The sequence below is a fragment of the Mauremys reevesii genome, linkage group 9 (assembly GCF_016161935.1).
Source record: "Mauremys reevesii isolate NIE-2019 linkage group 9, ASM1616193v1, whole genome shotgun sequence".
Lineage (NCBI taxonomy): Eukaryota > Metazoa > Chordata > Testudines > Geoemydidae > Mauremys > Mauremys reevesii.
The window spans coordinates 85,162,486-85,177,546 of record NC_052631.1 but is presented as its reverse complement, the minus strand read 5'-3'; the positions used below and the strand labels follow the sequence as shown (position 1 = coordinate 85,177,546).

The following is a 15,061-nucleotide window of genomic DNA, read 5'->3' as shown; positions in this document are numbered from 1 at the left end:
GCAGAGAACTGACCATGGTGGGCCCCGTTCAGCAGGCACAACTCCAGTGGAGGTGCTGCACCTCCCCCACCTTGTATTGCAATGTCAGCCTGGGCTAGGAGCTCAGGCATGCTGGGACCCATGCTACTCTCACCCCCATGCTACTCACTGAACTGGGCAGACTCTGATTCCCAGCTCATTTGTCATTTTTAGATGATTTTTTCCCCCATCCACTAGTTCCACATGTGCTCTGCAACATGCCCTTGTTGCCATAGCAATTCTGTATTCATATGAAGATTAGATTTCACTGCCCTTTCTGTAGGTTCCTGAGGGCCACGTCCGTGCCACTTATCCCGTCCTCCAGGTCATCACTCGCTGTTGTAGCCTTAGCACATTTTAGCTCTTCTGGCTGAGTCAAAACCGCTTAGCCCAGTCAGCCCCCAAAAACAGGGGCACAGCATTTTCTTCCAAAGAAATGTTCTCAGCATCCACTGCAATGAGGCTACACGGTAGTGTCTGCACAATCCTTTGGCAAGTCCCTGCCAGTTTAAGGGATAATTAATCTTGCCTAGAGATCCCCAGGGGGAATTGCCGTGGCCATCTTAGTTTAGTGGCCACATGGATTTTCTAATTCAATAGCAGTGCTGTATTCGCAGATGTGCCAGCTCTGAAATAATTACCTACTACACTAATTATCCAGCATAAGTCAAGCACTAATCTCAAGCTTTATCGCTGGGTAGAAAACCTGTTATTTACATTTTTAAAAATGTTTTATAAAGATTCCCATTACCATCCCCCCCCGCCCTCCCCAGCCACATGGTTTGAATCATGCTTTGCCAAATAATGGGCCTGATCCTTAGCTGATATAAATTTAGCATAGATCCATCACTGGAAGTCCGTCTTATCTAGCTATCTTAAGTGGCCCCATTAACATGCTATCTGCGTACCTCACAATCTTTAAGGTATTGATCATCACAACTCTTCTGATAGGTAGGAAAGTGCTTTTATTTCCATTTTACAGATGAGGCCTGGATCCACAAAGGCATCTAACCCCCAGACTTGGTTACCTCAGTCCCAGTTTTGGCTCCACTGCAATCCACAAAACTCCCATTAAACCCTATAGGCGCTTACTCACTTGGTGCCTATGTTTTCAAGGCAGAAGTCCCCTAGGTACCTATGTTTCTGTCCCTCGGCTTGTGGACAGCTGCCTCCCTCTAGGCGTCTGGACACCTAAGACAATCTCTCACCTAAGCCCGAGGCGGTGGGTTCCCATTCGTGGATCACTAAGCAGAGATAGGCACCTAAGTCCAGGCCAGAGGGAGGAACCTATCTCTGACATACACCCCCTGTCACTGGCAGCTCCCATTGGCTAGTTTAGGTGGCTCCCCGCCTAGCACACTGGCTAACATTCCTATCCCTGTGTAACGAGACTAGACGCGTAACTCGGGCTTTGTTGATCTCAGCGGTGTTCCGGTGAGTTTCGAGGTGCTGCAGTGCTCAGCGCTGCAAGACCTAGGCCTCTTTGTGGATCTGGGCCAGAGAAACCAAGTGAGCAGGTTTAGTGTGGAGGTTTCCTGGGTCCCAGGCTAGTGGCCTAATCACAGCACCACCTTCCCTCTCAAGTCAATAGAGTGATTCCAAATTTACACCCACCGAAGATCTTGTATCTTAGCACATGAATGGGCTGCTTGTAGGCTACATCAGCACATTGTGTCATGCCATTTCATTGGGCAAGATTAAACAAATGAGCCCTTGGCAGCATATCAATACAACCCATCAGCTACAGTATCATCCAAAGAGAAAACACTCAGCACACGGGCCATCAAGCACTCTGGCATCTTCAAATTTCACTTTACTGTACATGGACTAATGAATCCCCACTAACTTCATCCTCTCCCTGTTAGGCTGAGGTGCATGAGTGTCTTTGCTCCCATTTTTATGGCAAGGGGAAGAAATGTGTTCCAAGAACACCCACCTTTCTGCAGAAAAGGGGAGAGATCGTTATCAATCTAGCCTCTTCCTGTTCGGCCCCAAAAAGCCTCTGTGCGCTGCTCCCATATGTTGTTACATGGCCGCAGCTAGTGGGCTACGTTGGAATCAGGCTGCCTGGCAGGGATAGTTTTCTGCTTGTGACAACACCCTTTGCTTGAGTATGTCACAGGGAAGGTGCAAGGTGGCTCCCCCTTCCCACAAGGGCCACTAGCAATTACAATTCCTGCACCCAGAGTGGAGGGGGACTGGTGCCCCAAGAAGCACCAGACTCCTCACCAGGTCACTGAGATGGTGCGGCATCACACAACCACCAGCACAGGCCTGAGTCTACTACACCCAATCCAGCCCTCAGTTTGGGGGACAGAGCTAGCACTCCTCGTGTGGTAAGCTGCTTGGGCATAAAATAAAACGGAAGTCATCTTCAGTATAAGTCCTACACTGGAAGGTACCTAAAATTCTGCCAAGGCTTTAGCATGAGTCTAATTGCAGCTTATTATTAACTACAGGTCTACCTCAGTCACACGTCACTTCCTGGAAAGGCAATTGTTACTATGAACATGTCCATCAATTATAAATATTTATTGCAAGTGCCTTTGGGGATTACAGTGCCACGCACATACTCAGTGCCCAGTAAATAAGAAGAAGAACTAATTATCTTTGTTTCATTGATCAGTCTTTCATAGAAATGGATGTGTCCATTTGGCAAGTCGGCTGATTTTGCCAACTGAAGGGAAGCGTTTGGTGTATGTTTGGAAAATGCACACTCCAGCATCTCTGCTATTTATATCTGCCGTGGATAGGATACATTTGGTAATTAAAATCTCTATTCTAGCTTACACTGCAGTACATTCCACAAGGTATTTGGGTTATACACACTAATTACCTCTCATCTCCCAGTAGCATATCTAATGGAAACAATGACGGCTAATGAGGAGGCCTGGGACTATAATATTTGGGGGAAATATAGACCCACGTTCCGTGCTGTCCTTTGTGCAGTTCGATTGTTTTGGGCTGACAAGTGAGATGCATGTGGCACAGCTCTTTTCTTTTCCTCACTGACATGCCAACAAGTTCAGTTTTGATTTGAATACCCACATAAATCAGAGCAGTATGAAGGTGATCAAGCCAAATAGCCCCCTGAAAAACACCAGCAGGAAGAAATGATGGGAATGATATCAACAAAGGCTTTGTTAATCCTGCTTCCCATTGTTTCTCCTATAGCGCAGTGTGAAAAGAGCCTTTTCTGCATACCGGCTAGGCTGATAGCATTACCAACACAAATACATGTTACCTCACTACCTGCTGCTGTGTCAGACTGAGTCATCAACACCAATCAGCAGCAAACAATTGAAGAGCTACGGCGATGCATCTAAACGACACTAGCGCTGCTGAATGTATTACGTGCATGGTAAAAATGAATCTGCGATGCTTCAGTTCTCCGTGTGCCCCCCCATACATAAAACCTTGCCTGTGCTTCATGTACATAGTATGTCGGCTTTGGAATGGAGAAGAAAGCTGATGCATTTTGCTCTTGAGCAGGTGGGACCCAGAAGCAAGGGAGAGATAGAAAGCACATTTTTCCACTCTGGATTAAAATATGGATTTCAAACACACCAAAATGTGTGGTGTTTGCATCCTAGGATCCAATTATGGCCTATTATAAAGGCATAAGACATTTTCAAAATTGGGATTCCGGTTTCCAGCACTCCCAAGATTCAAGGGTATTTTGGGTCTCCGGCTTTGGTTCAGCTTGTTCTAAAGGTAGTGGCCGTTTGCAATGTTTAGATCTGGATTCTGAATAACCCCAAAGTACATTTGAGGTTTTTTTGCCATCACCTTCTACAGTCAGTAAATGTTTACTAGTAGATTTTGCACTTAATTGACCAGAAAGGTAGCGATACAGTAACCTGCTTGTAAGCCTAACCCTGGGAGCTGTTTTCTCAAGTTGCTGGGATGTTCTTGACTCAAAGCAAAGTGATTCGGTATGAGATTTGTTACTCATCCATCTACCTCTTCCAGCTCCTCTCCCAATCCTCCACTGCACTCATATTCCTTTTTCGGTTTTTGATGACTTCATCTCCTCCCATATACTCCTATTCCCTCCTGGCATTCCCATCCCAAATAATAAATAAAGAAGCAAAATACATAATTAGCAAGCAGCCTGAGTCATTAACCAAAACAAACACATAGTGTTATTGCAGTAACCCCTGTGCTAGGATTCCCCTCCCCTCCAATTGTCTGTCTTCGCTCGCTACAATTTGCTTATATTTAAAGGTGGTAAGGTCACTGGGGCAGGACTATGTCGCTGGTATATTTTGTAAAGTGCCTAGCACCAATGGGAGCTCAGTGCCTGCTTACTGAGGTCCTTACGCATGGATTTAGGTGCCTAACTGTAAACTCCCATGTTTGAAAAAATGTTAGCCTAAATGCCTGGATCATTTAATAATACCTCCTTAAGCCAAAGGAAAGGAGAGTATTATAAATTAATAACTGATCCAATATGTTCTTTTGCTGACCTTTGAGCTGCAGATGTGGCATCGAGCTGCGGGAGTGAGAAAGCCTTTATTTTTCTACAGACTCTGATACTAGGAGGCTATAATGGAGGGGCTGACAGGGCCTTAACTATAATGTGGCAAGAACTTCATGCTGTAATCACATTAATCCAGACCGATATTTACACCAAAGAATTCTATTTCATTAGACAGTCTCCGGCTTGTTTTATCCGGTGAGGGCTATCCTGCTTTACCTTATTAACACTGATTTAGTTGGTAGACTGCAGCTTGTTGAAAAACGAGTCCCTAGAGATTTGGAATCCTTTAAAAAAAGCCATGTTTCCGAGGGCTCTTAATGCATCTGTTCGTATTGCCTCATCATCAGCTGGGAATTCCCCCACCCCATTAAATTCCATTTGATTCCTTTTCCCCAGACAAAGCTCCTTTAATATATATTTTAGGAATATGTTGGAGGGAAAAGAAAGAAAAAAGAGAGTAAGAGAAGCAGAGAGAATACTTTTCCTCTACCTTTTGATTGTGTTGTTGTTACTCTTTGAACTAAAGGCTCTTTAACGCAGCAGCCTGAGATAATGTTAATTCAGCTTGTCAGGTCTGAATAAAGAACAGGAGATTGCGGCAAGTTGCAACCTCTGTGGTTCCATCTGGATATTTTGACTTCCATCATGTAGCTATAAGGAAACCTTGCTGTGCTGTAGTGGGCACAGAGCCACAGACTTGTCATATGGGGCTCTGGCAGGCTGAATGCAACAGGGAAAAGAGAACCCATCAAATATTGGACTTGTGAATGTCTCTTTATCAACAAAGCAAACTGGGAGTCATGGGTGGGTTTTGAGCTCGTCCTGATCCTTGGCTGGCCATTCAACACTTTCGTTCCTCTCAAGAAGACATGAGCTGGGTGGCTAGAATGCTACAAGGGGATTTAACTGCCTGATCCTGCTGGGCCCTCTCAAGGGTATAAGGGTTTACAGGGTTGGGCCCTAGGACGGAAGTGTTCTATTTCCTTATTCTTGCAACAAAAGAAGAATGCAGCATCTGAAGTCAGAGCACACAAACTAGATCCATCTGGAGGCCCAGCAACAGCAGATGAATATTAACAGCATGATTCAAGTCCACAGGTGATATGTAATTAGGCCAAAGCCAGTGAACACACAAACAGTTCTACATCTTCAAACGACTATTTCAGTTTGCTAGCAAATGAACAGTTAAACTCCCCTGCACTGCACAGATAGGCTCGGAGTCTGGTTTTACACACGTCCTCCTGTCGCTGCATTGTGGAAGCACCACACGCTTCTGCTGCACCAACCCTCCCTTCAGTTCCACATGAAGCCTTACAAGGTGTCCCCCACCAAGCCTCAAGAACTAGAGCTATACTAGTGGGCCTTGTGAACCATGCAGCTTCTCACGAGATGGTGATTACTGCTAAGGAAAACAAAGGCTCATCACCCAACTTTCTCTACATCTCATGTACAGAGATGGGGCTACAACGCAAACTTGATTATCCCAGGATCACAGGAGACATTTAATACACATGGATAACCGGGAGAATTTTCAATGTCGTGAACAGGCATCAGAGAACGTGACCCACTTTTGGAATGCAGAGTAGCAGCTAACTGAGGTTTGGGTAATTGCGATTATGTTGTAGCTAAAAAGATTCCTGGGCTAAAAATGCACTTCTGCACAGAACACAGGAAGTTGGTTTGCAAAATGGAATTGCATGTACAATGGTATGTGCATGCATGGATCCCCGAGCTGCATGTGCACACTGGATGTTTTGGGTACCCGGGTTGTGTGTGCACTTTAAACATGTAGGCCTCAGTATCTATAGCATCTTACCATCATATTCATCTTATTTGAACCAACACAGGGCAGGACTGAGGCCTAAGTCCACAAACTGTGTCAATTCCACTTTCTACATTATTGTGCATAATTATTAGGACAGCATCATAACGGAATACACCACTCAACGAGGACAAAGTTACATGGTCTTTGCCCAAGGGATCTTACAATGTAAGTAAAATTATGCAAAATAAAATTGGGGGACACATAATGATAAAAAAGAGACTGACCATTCATTTGCAGAGCAAAGCTAAAGGAGCGGTGTACACCTCCCCCCCCCTTTAAAACTCAGTTGCTTTGCTACTGGGCACATATGCAGCTTCAAGAAACACCTGTCCAAATCCGCATGTGCAATAAGAGCATAACGTCATTTCCTGCTCTACCTCAAGGTACATAAACAAATGCAAGCCTTGATTTGCCCTTGATAACAAAGAATAGGTGGACCCGAAACAAAATCCCAGATCCAAACACTTTCCCACCCTTTGGGGCAGCTTGGATACTGATCTAAATGTTGCAGCTGACCTCACTTCTCTTATGGACCGATTCACAATGCCTAAACACATCCTCATTCAGGTGCAGTTCGGATCCAGGTTTAGCTCCAAGTTTTGTGGCTTCGACCATCTCCTGAAAAACCCATGAGAAGAATCAACAAAAATGACAAGTTTCTGGTCCCCTAGAATGCCAGAAAGAATATCGTGGCTTGAAGTAAAAACCTGGAAGTTCTTGTTATCTATTGAATGGTTACCAATACTAGCATTCAGTTATGCAAACTAGGGCATGGAGAATGAAATCTCATGTTTTGTGCCATTAAGCATGTACTACCGGGGTCAGAAAGGAGTCTTTCCCTTCTCCTCAAAAACAACATTTCACAATTCACTGGGTGCATTATGGAGGTTTTACACCTTCCTTAGAAGCATCAAGTGTTTGTCACTATTGGACTTGCTGAATGGATGGTCTGATTCTATGGGTCTATGAGGTATAATGCATGTCGCATAAATGACTCTCAAGAAATGGGAGGCTGGTTTTATTTTTGGACTTTTGTATGGATGTTATTGACAGACTCATAGTGGACATTGAGACGTATACAACTATGTAAGATGGAAACTGTGGTATCTTGAGAAGCGTCTCATAAAACTTGTTCCTGTACATACACCTGCATTCTTCAGAACCTATCACCTTCAACCCTCTTGGCATGACTCATACAAAGCCTCTCTGTGGCATCTTTAGGTCTTCTTGAGAGAAGCTGCAATATGAGGCAGGCACACACAGAGAACCGATTTTGAACTAACTTTAATACTAACAAGCAGGAAGATCAACATGCAAGAAAACTCTCTAACTTGATACGTCATTATTCACTCCAATTCATTCCGAACTCCATTTCCCCACTCTAAGAAAATGTAAATTGACACAATGCAGTAATATCCACAATGTCTCACAGTCAGAATGATGCACCTAAGCAATATGCAGTTGATGTGAGCAGAGAAGGTTAATGTTTTCATCAAGCCTGCAGGTAGCAAACCATTGTGACAAGTGAAATTCTGACACACATTACAGTAGGCAGTAGTTACAATTGTGGCACTGAAGGAGTTACATTAATGCACAGAACCAGAGGAACAGAAAGCCAGAGAGGTCAGAGGTAGGAGAACTTCTTGTGGGAAATCCACTGCAGTGCTGTAAGGTGGCTGAAAAATCTCTTAAATTTATCTGTGTCTTAATTACTGTGCTGTCTGCTGCTGGCAAAGCAAGAAAATGCCATCTAAAATGCTCCTAGATTTGTAGTCAGAATTTCCTGGTAGTGTTATTTATTTTTAACCACCCATACCAGCTGTCCTTGTTTACTACACATAGGCCCTATATTTTTAAGGAGAATATTTGCCATTTTATCACCCTGTCTCTCCAATAACAATGTCCTAATCCAACGTATTCCAATCCGGAGTTTAAAAGTATGCTCCTATTTTTTCTGCCCAATGTCCTAATTTGTATTGCTCAAGCATTGGCAGGCACGTTTTTACTAGGTCAGCCAATCTGCTGTCAGTGATACACGTGCATTTGGCTGTGATTTTCAAGTGTAACAAACACTTGAGATGAGACAGCCAGTCACTGCAATCCTCATTTTTGTGGGAAGTGCTTCTTAAATCTCCTATGACTTGATTATCTCTATGGGGGAATAATCATCTTCCATTTTAGCCTGCAAGATCCCAGAGCACTGTCCCAAATGTATACTGTGTATAGGTATTAGCCGCCGCTCAAAAGAGTGGAACACAACAGCTGCCTCACAGAGCACCACAGCGCTACACAAAAGGAGGTGAGGGAAAACATCCTATCCAGTGAACAATGCAGGAGTGATTCACAAAGACTGGCTGCAAGAGGCAGATGAATTTGGCCTGGGTGCTGGGAAGAACACTCCAATTCTTGCTAAAATTGCAGAGTTTATTAAATGACTATAAATGCTCAACATCCTATTTCATAAAACAGCCAGTAAACCCATGCTGGAGTGTTGGCTCTGTGCCACTGGCTGAATCACCAACACTACTTCTTACAGATTCCTAGATTTTTCTTGGCGGCTTCTCATCCAAATACTAAGCAGCCCAGAACCAGCTGAGCTCACAAGATCACAGCCCCAGGATTTTCTGAGTGCAGACAGGTGATGGCTTCAGCTATTACATTTATCTTTGGCTCACGTTGCTTTTGCTGTCTGCACAAGGTTAAGATAACTGTTGATATAGCTCCTGTGATGAACTCCCACGGGGTATCACAAAATACCTAGAATCTGAATCCATCTGGGCCATGATTTCACAAACCATGCTGAATGTTTACCCTTGCAAAATGCATGTGCATCTTTGGTGCCATAAAAAAACCTGCATTCCTGTGTATTAATTGAACCTAGCATTACCTATAGATTTATATTACACCTTTCACAAGCATCAAGGTGCTTTGCAGAATTACCATCTATACATGCAGAAGGACTCCTTCACTTCAGATGCAACCAAGCGGTGACAATATGAGAAATAACTTATCACATAAACTGACCTCATTACCCACCCTGTTACTTTATGCCACTCATGAATGATGGAGCTACCTGGCCACCCCAATCTCATGCACATAAATTTCATTGTCCTTCTACTTGTCATCAAGGCATATTCCTTCTGCATTCATAGCTTGATGCTATTTCTGTCACTTCTGGACAGGAATTTAGATGAGGGAGCCAATCATGCGAGACGTACAGTAGTGTTCTGTGCTGCTATATAGAACATTCTGATCCTCAGACATTGATGAGGCCCAGAAATGTATTGAAACGTAATGAGGTGTTTGGATTTTGTCTGCCTTCTTGTTTGTGAAGTGTAGTGGCTCCCATGCTCAGATATTGACAATGGTTTGGCAAACTGGAAACGCATGCGGGCTGTGCAGTGAAAAATCAACATCTAAATTGCCACAGGGTGCTCCCCAGGGAAGAAGATGAAATAGCTTGGTCTAAAAATCATAAAATTCTTGCAGCTCAACAGAGTGTGAGTCCCCTTAAGCTGTGCAGAGGTTATGCCATGTGCTTGCCTTACTGTGTCTTCTGCAGTTATCGTATGGCTTCATGTTGTGCTTTTTCTAACAACCAAGAACGAAACCCTGTTGCTGGGAGAACTGACTGAAAGCAAGGAAGACCTAGATTCTCTCTCTTTTAGCCTCACCGCAAATGCAGATGCAGAGATGAAGCACGCAGGGAAAGATTTATCACGGTGATATTATTTGGTCTTATGCTCCTCAGGTCTGCGAATGCCGCTGAGGCAGCAGCACACTCACGTGTGGGAGGCGGGAGGGGAAGAAAGAGCTGACGGTGTTGCTGAGGGGCTCATTAACAAGTGGTGTGGATGAGCTCTGATTGGAATACCGTCCCTTCCCTCTCTGGGACACGGTCATGCAAAGACATACTCCCTCACCCGGTCCTTTTGCCAGTGTTCACTCTTCTGTGGGGTGACAGAAGGCTTTTCACTGGGGTATATATAAAATGGACTCCACAACTCTCCGGGTCTCCTGATCCTCATGCAGTGGGCTGCTGTTATCTAATATGCTTTATATCCCCAGCGAAGATAGCATTAAGATAAGAAAAGCTGCCCAATTCAGCAGCCAACCCAAAAAGGGGGAGCTTTGTTCACTTTCTGTGAAGGCAGGTTAAGAAAATGAACCACGATGATAAAACTCAACCAATATTAATTAATAGCAGTTAGGGAACATATTGATTCCTATATAACCCTTAGAAGAGGCGGGGGACATTTTCTAGCCATGAGATATGTTGTATGCAGAAATGCCAGCTTTAAGCATTGAGCTCTTTGCAGGTTCAGTTTGTGCTGCATCAGGACAGGCAGTAGCTGATTATCTCTTGCCTCCCAGGCAAATGTCACTGCGCTGTATGGGAATTTCTGTATTACATATTAGGTGACAAGGAAATCATCTACCATCCCTATCCGGTCACTGTCACAAGCTATGGTAGGAAGCGACCATTCCGCGCAGCGACAGCTTGACAAATTCGTCAGTGTGAATAGCTTATCTGAGCCCCTTGTCTGCTGATCTTGCCCAGACAGACATAGATTTTGATGCAAGAGTTCACTGTTCATGATTGTTTCATAAACCATTTATACCAACAGTTTTCAGTGTATGGGTTGTTCAAACTGCACCTCACCTAATTGTTATTCCTTATTGATGGTGTATGCCTGGCTCTCTAAATCACGTGGTGGTGTTTCTGGTTTTTGATAGGATGGGCCTTTAGACAGGAGAATAATGAATAGGAAATAACAACAGTGAATAATAAATACCATAGTTCTCATGACAATCTTTGGTTTGGGCTTTGTGTCATCCACAAGCCTAGCTGAAGCCAGCTAAGGAAGAGGATTGGAAAAGCATGTCAATGAGGCTGTCTGGGTTCCCCACATATCCCCCCAGAATCTGAAGGGTCAGCGCGGTTCAGAGAGGTAGTACAGAAAGCACTGACACATGCTGAAAACATTTATGCCTTTGGCGTGATCTATTTTCCAAGTGGTTGGCAAGATTAAGGGCCCAAGTCTTTCCATAGGCTTTAATGTGAGTTAGCTCCCTACAGCAATGTAGTTCTGCCCTGGTGGCTAGAGACTGTTTTCAACTTAGCTCGCTAGTTGGGATTGGCATGAAGCTGCCGTTGAGCTTGGAACAGGAAGATGCAAGCAGACAAACAAGGTCCAGACGCTCCTCTGTATACAGGCAGGGATTCAAGCATAGCGATTGCTCCCTCTCCTTGCCCTGTTTTGGGGGAGCACTGCTCCCATACACCTTCCCTCCTCTGGCTGGTACGGTGAGAACTCACCAGCCAGGGGAGTCTGACGTGGGAGCAGCAGAAGCTGAGGTGAATTTCCTTTTTCTCTTTTTTGACTCTTCATCCTCGTCCAGAGTAAATAATGGCATTTATAGAAAGGAGGGTGGGAAGCCCAGCCAGGGGTGTGTCAGATCTCTGTGTCACTGGCCAGCTTGGGGGCAAACATTTCTTTCATTTCAGATACTTTTTGACTTTTGTTCCCATTCCCAGATGGTCCAACACTGCATCACCCCATAATGTCAAGATCCACGATGACAGCAGCCAAAATTGTCACACACACACACCCCCCGAATCTAACCTACTTCAGACACTGTGTACACAAGGTTTAGGCTCCCTTCAGGCTTATTTACTTAAGGGCCTCAATAAAATATAGAATGATGCCTTCCCAGGATCACAGACTGAGGCGTTTTTTTTCCTCTCAACCTGCCGTGCCTAACCCCTCCTGCTCAAATACCAAATGTCATTCAGAGTCCAGTTTTCATAACATTGACAATGTGTCCCCAATTCTGCCTTTGGGGGTTCAAATTGGCCCTTCGGTGCTTAAAATGAGGGTATGGTTTTAAAGACCAATTTGAACACTCAAATACAGAGTTGGTCAAGTTTGAAAGTGGACCCACAATGCCAGACATAACTGAGCTCAGATCCTGCGTTCTGCATGGGCGTTATCCTAGACTCAGTGACTTCAGGGTTGCAGGATCAGGCAATTACACGATTAGGTTGCAGTTCTGTTGAGAATTAACTGATTTCAGTTGGTCCATTTTGGAATCAAAAGTTACACAAGTGGCTCATTGCACATATGAGGAAAGAGGGTTTGGATAATAAATAATAGGACTGAGGAGAAAAGACACCAGAAAACATTTAAAAATGAAACAAAAAGTGGAAAAAAAAACCCAACCCCTTTCAAATAAAACCACCCAGTTGCATTGGGTTTCCTGTGTGCTCTAAGGTAAGTAAGTAAGCTGCTAATGGCAAGGTGATTAATACTCCTTAGGGCAGAGTTTAAGAAAAGATAGGACAGTTAATAGCTGATAACCTCTGCATTCAAGAAGCATTAGAGTCTAGCAAATCATCATCCATGAGCACCGTCTAGTGACTGGAAACTCCAACACACCAGCTGTGGAGGAGTTGAGGAAATAGCCCCAGCCATCCTGGAAGAAACCATGGGGGACAAATGCTGCATGTAAAGCAGATAGAGCTTGCAGAGAACATCAGAACGGAAGATGGAGGGACAACTTACAGCGATGAGCTGGTAGGAGTTGTTCATCATGGCTATGAGCATGTTCAGCAGCACGACCAGGGAGATGACATTGTACGTTCCGAACATGGTGGCTCCGACAAACTCCGTGAACTCGTGCCTAGCCTTCACGTTGGTGACGTAGAGATTCAACAGCCCAAACACGGACCAGAAGAGCGACTGGAGGGTCTCAAAAAGTCTGCAAAAGACAAACTGCACTTTACCACTTGGGTCTGGGGGGAGAAGAAAACAACTGGGTCTCTCTGAGTCGTGTCTGTGATGAGGGTGAGTACAATGGTGCACGGCAGCATAGGGCTTTCTGCACCATAGTCAGGGTGAGGGCGGGGATTGTGCTGCAGTGTACCATCGGGCACTATGAGCCATCGCCATGAGGAAGATGGGTACTGGGGTGCACTGCACCATAGGGCTCTGTGCACTCTGGCCAGGGGGAGGGCAGGTACTGGGGTGCACTGCACCATAGGGCTCTGTGCACCCTGGCCATGGGGAGGGCAGGTACTGGGGTGCACTGCACCATAGGGCTCTGTGCACCCTGGCCATGGGGAGGGCAGGTACTGGGGTGCACTGCACCATAGGGCTCTGTGAATCACAGCCATGGGGAGGGCAGGTATTGGGGTGCACTGCACCATAGGGCTCTGTGAATCACAGCCATGGGGAGGGCAGGTATTGGGGTGCACTGCACCATAGGGCTCTGTGAATCACAGCCATGGGGAGGGCAGGTATTGGGGTGCACTGCACCATAGGGCTCTGTGCACTCTGGCCATGGGGAGGGCAGGTACTGGGGTGCACTGCACTGTAGGGCTCTATGCACCCTGGCCATGGGAGGATGTCAAGGTGCACTGCACCACTGGAGCCATTCATCCTTCAGTGCACATGGGCAGGCTGCATCCCTGCATTCACACTGAGATGAGTGTGCTGAAGAGCAGAGCCTATTCCTTCCTTTCTGGAGGGTCAATATGTGCTTCCCCCTTGCAGGCTATAGTCCATCAGCCAGTGCAGGAGGGAGCTGCACCCTGGCCCAGTGTTCTCGGCCGCGTTTGGAGTTTCAGTGGCACTATGACTCCCCTGTCCTTGTGCTCAGGGGGGTGCAATGACTAGGGCCATAACTCACCTTGACAGGTGCACAAGGAGATTCCCCTACACACACACAGGGACAGACATGATCGGGCCCCTCTTGTTAAAATTTGCATGCCACAATATAAATAATCTCTCCCATTCCTACAGTGCCTCCATCATGAAGAGCTCTACATGCTCAGGCAATGTTTCAGTCACCCTTGCAGTGCAGCATGGGAACATTATGACAACCCACAGCCCTGCTGCGTCACAGGAGAGGAGGGGAATATCACATCCATCTGAATCTCCCAGGGTGATATTGGCAGAGAGCATGAAATTACCTCAATTGGATATTGACCAGGACAATGGGGCTCAGAACCCTACTCTGTATCCTCGCATCACAGGTGATCAGGGACCCCTGTATTATGGCTCATCTGAATGGCAGAAGCTACCACAGTCCAGTGCCCCCTGCATTATGCAGGAGCACTGGCTCAGCGCTGACTCAGAAGAAAGTGTGTCACCTAATTAATGCAGCATGATCGAGTTCTCCTTTGAAGTCTCCTTACCCCACTTAACTTTAGAGCTGTTGAGATCATCCTGGGTTGCTATGGCTTCCGCCATAGACAAGTGACCTTTTGCAGTCATGTCAAGTACATTATCAGGATTCTGAATAATCACTCCTTTGGGTATTAATGTTTCAAGTTTGGGGGAGCTGACATTTCTAGCTACATTTAAGATGTTTTGGTTTTGTCCTGGGGTCAGCAGATGGTTTTTTTTTAAAAGAATTTTACTGTAAAAACCACTAAAGTATTACTTAAAAGAATATAATCTATTTTGGATGTGCCTGAAATATTAGGAATCTGTTGTGTTGGTTGTTCGTGCACCTGTTAAATTCTTTTGGCATTCACACCTTTGCGATCCATAGAGGAGTTGACGTTCTTTACAGTTTTAACTCTTGTATTAAACAATCTGAGTTCTCTAGATCATGGGCCAAATTATGAAATCCTTATTAAAGCAAAACTCCCCTTGATTTGAACAACCTGACTTCTCAGAGAGGCGTATTAGTCAAATGAGGATGGGGTAAAAATTGAATAAGGATCT

General features: G+C 45.1%; 1 protein-coding gene across 1 annotated transcript in view; it reads right to left on the bottom strand.

The window, feature by feature from the left end:
• The window catches only part of TRPC5 (transient receptor potential cation channel subfamily C member 5), a 141,128-nt gene that overhangs the window by 9,540 nt on the left and 116,527 nt on the right, over positions 1 to 15,061 (bottom strand). The window contains exon 7 of the mRNA XM_039486939.1: positions 12,893 to 13,088. Within this exon, the coding sequence (XP_039342873.1) occupies positions 12,893 to 13,088 (196 nt within the window). The remainder of the gene's footprint in view (positions 1 to 12,892; positions 13,089 to 15,061) is intronic.